This window comes from Protopterus annectens, chromosome 13.part0, assembly GCF_019279795.1.
Source record: "Protopterus annectens isolate FY-2018-M chromosome 13.part0, PAN1.0, whole genome shotgun sequence".
Taxonomy (NCBI): domain Eukaryota; kingdom Metazoa; phylum Chordata; order Ceratodontiformes; family Protopteridae; genus Protopterus; species Protopterus annectens.
Window position 1 is genome coordinate 406,078,813 of NC_056747.1, and position 9,680 is coordinate 406,088,492.

The 9,680-nt window shown below is 36.8% G+C and overlaps 1 protein-coding gene across 1 annotated transcript in view; it reads right to left on the reverse strand.

Moving 5' to 3' along the window:
- Positions 1-1,483, reverse strand: part of LOC122787370 (3 beta-hydroxysteroid dehydrogenase type 7-like) — a 241,988-nt gene extending 240,505 nt beyond the window's left edge. Inside the window, exon 1 of the mRNA XM_044054031.1 lies at positions 952-1,483. Coding sequence (XP_043909966.1) covers positions 952-1,099 — 148 coding nt within the window. The 5' untranslated portion in view covers positions 1,100-1,483. The remainder of the gene's footprint in view (positions 1-951) is intronic.
- Positions 1,484-9,680: the final 8,197 nt, after the last annotated feature.

Genomic DNA, 9,680 nt, shown 5'->3' on the forward strand with positions numbered 1-9,680 from the left:
TTTTATTAATGTATATGTATGTGTGTGTGTATTTATATATATGTGTGTGTGTGTGTATTTATATATATGTGTGTGTGTGTGTGTTAATTTAAGCGGCAACATCTCATATTTTACAAACTTAATAAATGCTTAGTCTCATATGCATGCAGACATTTACTTTAAAAATATTAATGCATTATTTGAATAAATTCTGTGTCATGCTAACACCATGTGCTTATGCCTTTGTTTATTTTGGTTATTTAATTAATTAAATGCAATTATTTTACGACTTTGCCACAGGGTCAATATTCAGACAGGACAGTTTTACATAACATTGTTAAAAAAAATTAAGTCAATAGCATAATTATACAGCTAGACAGAAAGCAAGAGCGTAACAGCAGCTGATATCCATTGTTTTAAGCTGAACCTGCTTCAATTTATACATGAATACATAATTTTGATGCACTGAATTGCTGTTAAGATTTTTGGCATAAAAAAAAAATATAAAGTACCTTCTATACTTCCTCTGTCCCTGTAAATCCCTTCTAAATTGGTGACTTTTGGAGAACAGGTGGTGAATTATACTTTATAAATGGTGACAATCATTAGAGGTACAAATTTCTCTTACTTTAGAAAATGCACATTAATTCACATTATCTTATTCTATCAATGTTTCAAGTTAATAGTACTAATATTTTAAAATTGTCCCTATTTATCCCTGATTATTTCTGGATGTGTGCCTGACTGGTTGAGAACTATGCCTTTACTAATCCCATATGCAATATTGGTATTGCATTTAGCCGTTTATATCTCTTTCTGCTTCTGCTTTCTCTAGCAATCTTTTACTATTGAGTCTGTCCCCATATTTACATTCACTGACGTTGCTGTCCTAACTTAACTCTTATAGGTGCTGCTCCTTAAATTTGCTCCAAGTAGGACACATTCAGTAATTGAAATAAATACACATCATACCTTTCCAGAGTTTCTTAACGTCTTCTGTTGCAGTCTTGTCGAGCACTCTTATTTCTGTAATATATTTTTGGTTAAGAAGCAAATCAACAACACGCTCTCCTAGGAAACCACATCCCCCAGTTACTAGATACACTAGACCAGAAGACATCTTGAAGGTTTCAGATACAGAAATAATGCGTTCTTTACAGTTTACAGCTTTCAGTGCATTTGACACATTAGAGATTCAGGTAACATTTCAAACATAATTCGCTTCCACTGAATGATTAACCGTTATGCGTTTTCCAAATGGGACTTGGAAAAGTGCTCTAACACCTACAACTGATTACGGATTATTAATACCAGTTGCTTTTTGTAGTACATTCAAGTTCAAAGTACTGCAACAGTTTTAATTCCTGCAATTTTAAATGCAGAGTGAGAGTACATTTCGCAACTTTACTCGTAAGTGGGGCGTGACCAGTGACATATTTTACATGCTGCTGCGGTAGGTAGCGTTGCCGCCTCACAGTACGACGTTCGGACGTTGTCCGGTTCGATTCTCAGCTAGAGAGTCTTCTGCGTCGAGACATGCGTGAGTGGCCGTACCTTCGTTGAAGGTTGTGCGTGAAGGCTGGCAACTCGGCACGTAAAAATCTACTGCCAATCATTAGCGGACCGGAGTTCCGCTGTGGCGACCCCTAACCGGGAAAACGAAAGACACAGCAACATGCCTGGAAAAGCCGAAAGACACAACAACGACATGCATGAGTTTTCAGTTAAAAGTTTTACGTCTTCTGGAAAGCATGACGACTGCGTTGGTTGTCAGACTCCACAGTTTATATTATACACATATACGCGCGCGAGCGCTATGCCTTCGGCTTTAAACAAACGCCTTAACAAAAACGCGAACGCACGCAGTGATTGCGGTCTCCAAGTGTGCAAAGAAAGCATCCCAGAATGGGCTCTGCCTCAGTAGTAAATCAAAAACTAGAAGGTGACAGTGCTAACTGCTGCACGACCATTCCGTCCTGATTAAAATCCTGCCAGGGGGATATCATATTCCTTAAAACACTTTGTCCCTCGTTTCTGCTAATGCCAATCCGTTTGAGGTATAATGGGTGATAATGGCTAAGAGGTCTATAAGTATTCTATCAGTATTGTGCCCCATCTAGGGTTACCACCTGTCTCTACGAGGGGCATTCCATTTTGGGCAGTTGTGTCCTGGGAAACAAAACAAACCAAACAATGGTAAATGTCCTGAGATTTTAGGAATAAAGATATTTATATGTGAATCTGCGGCGGTCGGTGGTGCAGCGGTGGCATTGTTGCCTCACAGCAAGAGGTTCTCCCATTCGATTCTCAGCTTGGGTTGGGAGTGCCTTCTGTCTGGAGTCTGCATGTCCTCCCCGCGGTTGGGTGGGCGTTTGAAAGACGTGTAAATAGGCGTGTCTTCGTTGAAGGTTGGACGTCGAGCTGGCACCTCGGCGTTCATGAAAATCTACTGCCAATCATTAGCGGACAGGAGTTTTACTGTGGCGACCCCTAACCGAGAAAAGCTCAAAGACAGACAACAACAATTAAGGGTATTTTAATGGTTGAATAAAAGTTATTTTACAACACCTAAATGTTATATGAAATAGCATAATCAACCCGAGTGCTACAAGAATACACTTTTATGTTGGCAAAAAAGTGAAGCTCCACTGTAACAAAAACATTGGCAAAGGTTAACGCCAAGCAAGCGACACTGTCCAAGAGGATGAGAGCACAAGGGAAATAAAGACTATCCAGTACTGTTGAAGGCCAAATGCCACAGACAGAGGGTCTCAGCACCCCTGCAAGGTTGATTATTTTTTGTAAACGTACACTGTAGGACATCATTGTATTTAGAAAATGGGCTGTTAAATTATTTTGTTTTTGTTTTATTATTAGTGTATACACTTTTATATTTTTGATCTAAAATAGTTTCTCCACCTAATGTTTTACAGTTGGTGTAGGAAATGTAATTGTTGTTGGATGAAGTATTTTTCATCCAGAATATAAGTTTTAATAATGCCTACACACAGTCATGCAGAGACAGTCACTCATAAATCCAAAAACTCAGATTTTCACCCACATACCCACACAGACACACAGTCTCACACATTTTCAGCAAAACAAATAGACATTAAATTGATTTTGTGCAACTCAGATGATTATTCTGATTATCTGAATGAAGAAACCATAAATCTTAGCATCAGTAACTTAGTTTACATTTTCCTGTCACATGTATTTTACCCTACTGAAATCTGGCTAAAATCCAAATAAACTCAAATTTTGCTGCCTGGATACAGATGCTTCCAACAGAAAGATTCCTCAAAAGAGGAAAATGCATGATGTAGATGGTTGTCATTTTAAAGATGTGTCTACTACACCTTCTGGAAACTACACAGCTCACTAATCAAATGTCTGGCATAAACCACACTAAACTGACACCATGTCTGCATACAGCATTGAAACACATGTATTCAGAGATGTATAGTTTATATACAAATTTGCAACACACATATATATGCACACACACATACATACACACACGCACACACTTTGAGATTTGATTTACACACACACACACCCCTGGGAAAGGGTGACACACATTTACTAGCTATGCCCCCTTCTCCCCAGACTATAAGGTAGTTACTGTCACCAGACACTCCAAAGCCAGCTACTCTAAGGCTTTTGCAAGGGTACCTAATTATGCAGAGTGATATTAATATTAATACAAATTGTAGTGTTTTGACTAATACAGTAAGGATTTCAGGAGTGGCCACAGAGTCAGGAAATAGATATAAATACTCTCAAAAAGTTAAAATATTCTCTACAGGACCAATCACAATGAAAAGTTTAAATATATTTAATAATAAATAATGAACATGAAAATATTAACTATCTATTTACAGTAAATACCAGAGTTTTAATCACAGGAAATATTAAAATAACAGATGAAAGGATTCACACAGATAGAGAAAAATAGTACTTAACTAATCTTACTATATTTTTCTAACTGATTTCAATAATTACTATTCCCTGGTCCACTTACTAGAGCAAGGCAAGATGAAGTGGGTTAGAGATCCTTCTATGTCAGGTTCCAAGAAACAGACTGCCTTCAGACTTCAGTCTCATCTTGTATTAAAATATCATTACAGAGCTGGCTTACAGAATTACATTACATATATCTGGCCATCTGACTTCTGGTTCCCCCATTACTAAAATATGAACCAGAATTTAGCACATGTGTTACCATACACACATATAGAGCTTTGCTGAGATGTGTTACATCATCTGGAAGCTATAAAACCATAAAACACTTTCACTCTTCCTACATGAGGTAATAAACCATTCTCTGGCACAGACATTTAGTCTCTGGCTGCAATCAGAACTGTAAGATGCAATGTTTATGATCTAAACTAAGTAATTTAATTTCTTACTATTTTACAAAGTTAGCTGGACTGAGATTAACATCTTATCTTCCAGTATCCTCTGTTAACATAGATACATTTCCTCAGTTACCACAGTATAGTCTAATCTTCTTCTCTTTCGGCTGTTCCCGTTAGGGGTCGCCACAGCGGATCATCTGTTTCCATTTCTTCCTGTCCTCTGCATATTGCTCAGTCACACCAACCGCCTGCATGTCCTCTCTCACCATGTCCATAAACCTTATCTTAGGCCTTCTTCTTTTCCTCTTACCTGGCAGCTCCATCCTTAGCATCCTTTTCCCAATATACCCATCATTCCCCCTCATCACATCCAAACCAATGCAATCTCGCCTCTCTGACTTTGTCTCCAAACCGTCCAACCTGAGCTGATAATAATATCATATTATAATATACTGATTCCTAATCCTGTCCACCCTTGTCACACCCGATGCAAATCTTAACATCTTTAACGCTCCCACTTCGAGCTCTGGCTCCTGCCTTTTTGTCAATGCCACCGTCTCCAACCCATACAATATAGCTGGTCTCACTACCCTCTTGTAGACCTTCCCTTTCACTCTTACTGGTACCCGTCTGTCACAAATCACTCCTGACACTCTTCTCCACCCATTCCACCCTGCCTGTACTCTCTTCTTCACCTCGCTTCCACACTCACCATTACTCTGAACTGTTGATCCCAAGTACTTAAACCCATCCACCTTTGCCAACTCTACTCCATGCATCCTCACCATTCCTCTATCCTCCCTCTCATTCACACACACATATTCTGTCTTAGTCATGCTGACCTTCATTCCTCTCCTCTCTAGAGCATACCTCCATCTCTCCAGGGTCTCCTCAACCTGATACCTACTCTCACTACAGATCACAATGTCATCTGCAAACATCATAGTCCATGGGGCCTCCTGTCTGATCTCGTCTATCAACCTGTCTATCACCATTGCAAACAAGAAAGGGCTCAGAGCTGATCCTTGATGTAATCCCACCTCCACCTTAAACGGATCTATCACTCCCACTGTAGGCTTCACCACTGTCACACTACCCTCGTACATATCCTGTACCACTCTTACATACTTCTCTGCCATTCCTGACTTCCTCATACAACACCACAATAGTCTGATATAAATGTATATTTCCTTTCTGTCCAGTAGGACACACTGTTGATACATTTTTCACACAAGCAACTTTACAAATAAATTTTCAACATAAGCATCTGTACAAATCAGTTTGATATACAAATTACATACAATTCTTTACAAACTTCCAGCTAGTTGTGCTGGCACATGTTGCACATCCACTGCCCTACTTCTCCTGGCTTAGCTAGCAATACCTCACATCGTCACATGGCCAAATAATAATGAGCAAAAATTCTTATGATCAATAAAGCTTGATCAGATATTTATACTATGTATTTATTTATCCTTTGCTGACCACATTAGTCCCTCTAAGCTAGTAACCTGTTTTCAGCGAGACCTGAGGTGATAGTTTTACTATTAATGGAAATTTGGCCAGGATAATAGAGAGCACCCGCTACTCTTTAGAGCTGCTAGATGGTGCTGAAGGGCTCCTACAGCTGGAAGGAAGAGGCCTAAGGATAACAGCAGCAGCATGGAGGAGGAGATAAAAACTAATGAGAGTTTGGAGGTGGAAAAAGAGAATTTGGAGAAAACAATTATTTGATATGGAGTATCAGAATGCAGATAAATATTCCTGTGAATTGGATGATACAGGTAAACAACACTTAGCTGTCTCAATAGAGAATTAAGTAAGTGAGTTTGTTGGAGTTGTGGAGATAACTGAACTGGCATCAGGTGGGCTTGTAGATGATTGTCTCTTGAAAATCATTGACCAGGATGATTCAGGTGACAATTCTGCTGTTTCATGTGGTAAGATGGCAGATACCATTTTTGGAATTGCTGAGGATAGTAATGTGGAAAAGGAGCCAGGTGATGTGGCAGCAGGGAATGCAGCAATTAAACATTTGAATCAAATGAGAATGTAGTAGGCAAACATTAAGTATGGGATAATTTGGTAACTATTTGGGGTTTAAAATTTCAATAAAGTTGATCTTTTATACTAACATGCATAGAGACTTTTTGTGACTTCACATTTGAAACTGAGGGATTTATGATGACATTTCTGTAATTGTCTAACAAAAAGAAAGACATTTAGATGTGTGGAACTTTTTTTCTGCTAGTAACTTAAATATTAAACAAATGTTACTTTATAATTTAGAACTGATGACATGGAAGAAGAGAATATTAAAAATGCATGTTGGGTCTCTGTGAAACTGTTGTTAACTTTGCAAAAGTAAGAAAAGAGAAACTTATGGAATGGAGTGTGAAGGCTGGAAGCTGTTTTGAAATGTGAAAAAAAAAAAAACGGTGAAAGACTTACCAGGTATTATTTCTGTGGCTGGTCATACAGGGGTATTAAAATATGCTTGCCAGCCTAAATTATGTTTCTATGGTTGCGACGTTTGTCATTTAATTGAGTGTGACAAGATACAATGCAACCAGTGTGGGGTGAAAGGACATGTAGCAAAAAGTTATGTGGCTGAATGCAGATTGTGTAAAAAGGGGTACTTATGAATGGATTATAAAGAGCCAACAGTAATTAATGAAAATGAAGGGGAAAGAGAAGAAAACATACATGAGGAAGGACAAGAAGAAGCTGAGGAAGAGGGTGAACTAGGTCAAGAAGAAGTAGTTGTAGAAAAAAAATATGGAGGGGGGAAAAAGGAGGAGAGGGATTCCACACAAGAAGAGAAGTGAGGAAAAGGGAGTGACACTAATAATTTTTTGAAGTTCTAATCACTGAAAATCGTATTCAGAGGCCCAAGAACTATTTATACATAAACACAGGAAGATATTAGTTAGGAATAAAAAAGTAAAAATAACAAAATGAAAATTTGAAAATATTACCCCTCAACGTAAAAAGAGGGAAAAGCAACAATTTTAGAGTACCTTCAATAAATGGAAATAGTATAGTTGCTAAGAACAAAATATGGATGAGGGAAGTATTGGTTTGTCTGAATGGCTGTTTAAAGGAAATGGGTATGACCTTGAATAACGATAAAAGAAAGGGTTTGTGTGATGTGGTAAACATTGAGAGGAATGTATTTTTCAATAAGTAAAATGTCTTTGCTAGGCATAAGAGTTGGGAAAAATTATTATTTTATATTATTATAAGTTATGATACAATGTGATGGTTTGATAAAAGAACTGAAAGAAAAATGTCTTCTGTAGAGGCCATCTAGATTAACATTCACAAAAAAGTTTTATCTGAATAATCTGGTATTAATGATAAATTGCCTATATGTCAAATGTTTATATGATCCTAAGAAAATATGAAAAGGAAATTGTACACTTATGTTTTCTTTCATATGGGATTCAAGACTAAACCCAGGGAAAGGAAATGTGTTGTATATAAGTGAAGAGGAAGGGGGACTTGAATTACTAAATCCAGTGGTTTATTCCATTTATTTAAACTTGTGTAGACTATTAAAGTGGGTAAAGGAAGAGAATGTGAATGCGGTACAGTGAATGTTTAAATATAAGTATAAAAAATTCTGGGAAGATCATGAGAATATGAAAAAGAGAAAAAAGTATGTAAAATTTAAAAAAAAATACCAATAAAAATACTAATATGGTAATTAAAAATTGATAATATAGAGATAGAATGATGTGGTAAGATGAAATAATATTATTATGCAAATCCATGGGAAAATGTACCAGAAGTAATCAAAACCATTAAAGTAAAGAAAAATAGTGTACTGACAGTAGAATGTGAGAATTTCCTATGGAGACTGGTAGTAAGTAAGTTACGAGTTAAGGGGAATATACCATATAAAAACAAAGTTGAAAGAGTATATTTATTTTGTGATGAGGAAGAAACTACAGAGCATGCTTTTTTTTTTGAAATGTAAAAGAGTGGTGGAACTCCAAAAAGAAATTTTATGAAGAAAATTGGGAATATTAATAACATAAGAATATAAATATGAATAGGGTTTTATATATAGATATAATAAGAAGAAAGAATATGTGAGAAAGGTAGATAAGAATTTATTTTATGTGATATGGGTTATTTGGATTGAAAGACAATGACATTTTGTTTAATGGGAAATAGATTTTGGCAGATACATTGTGAAAAATCAAATTATGGCTGTGGAAGAAGGAATGGGGATTAATTATGGAAGAATGAAAATGAGGACATTATAAAACATGATGAATACAAAATGTATACACCCATTTCTATGTCTTGCTAAATATATAAATTTTGTAACTATATTGATATGCAAATAATGTTATGTTGTGTTAAATAAAGGATCACTACTCTATTTCAGTAAGTGCCATGGGATCTTTTGCATTTATCTTATCGACCATTAACTCAGGCAGATGGGATTTTGGTTTAATGTCTCATTTGAAGGATGGGACACTCAACAAACTTTGCATCGAAATAGAAGACCTCTGTGCTCTACACCGTGTAATTCATCTACCTCAAGACATGGCAAGAGACAGAAAACTTAGGTATGCTGTGCACAAAAACAATTGCACAGATGACTGTAGTAACTGTTATATGAAGCTGCATGAAAACCCACATGTCCGTTGTTGCAGTTCCACACATACTAATGCCATAAGTAATAACTACAACATGCTCTGTTACTGAACCAAACCCAGAGAAAAGTGATAAGGTTTGTACATTCTGGAGGTGGATCTTGACAATGATAGCACATTGTCAATGATACTCTAAACTTCTGTAAGACCTTTCTGAACAGTGCTCTCTGACACCTTTCCATACTGTCAAAATGAAATTGCACACACAAATTTGATTTACCTTAATGGATAAAAATGGGCGAGGTAAGTGACAAGCTGCAGAAAACATTTAGGACTACCAACAATGTATATAAGAGAAGAAACCACTGCACCTTAAGGAATATATGCAGAAATAATGTTTCAACAAAGTAAAATTGCTTCACCTGACTGCAAGACTCAGTGATTAGTTCAACAAAAGAGTACTACTTATCCTTGCTAACAAAGCTACTAATAGCCTGTGTGCAAGCTTCATGGAAAATATATAGCTTACAGTAGCACGATCTGGATTGCACAGCAGCTACAGATCTTATTTCCATCTTTTTACTGTAGCTGCTATTTTATCTCATGGTGCTTAAGCCATTATTAAAAATCAAAACAGGATCATCGCTAGCAGTGGACAGTGTCCTACTGATGTTCCAGATGCTAGCTGATCACACAGTCAGGAAGACAGTTATCTATACCATTACCTGAA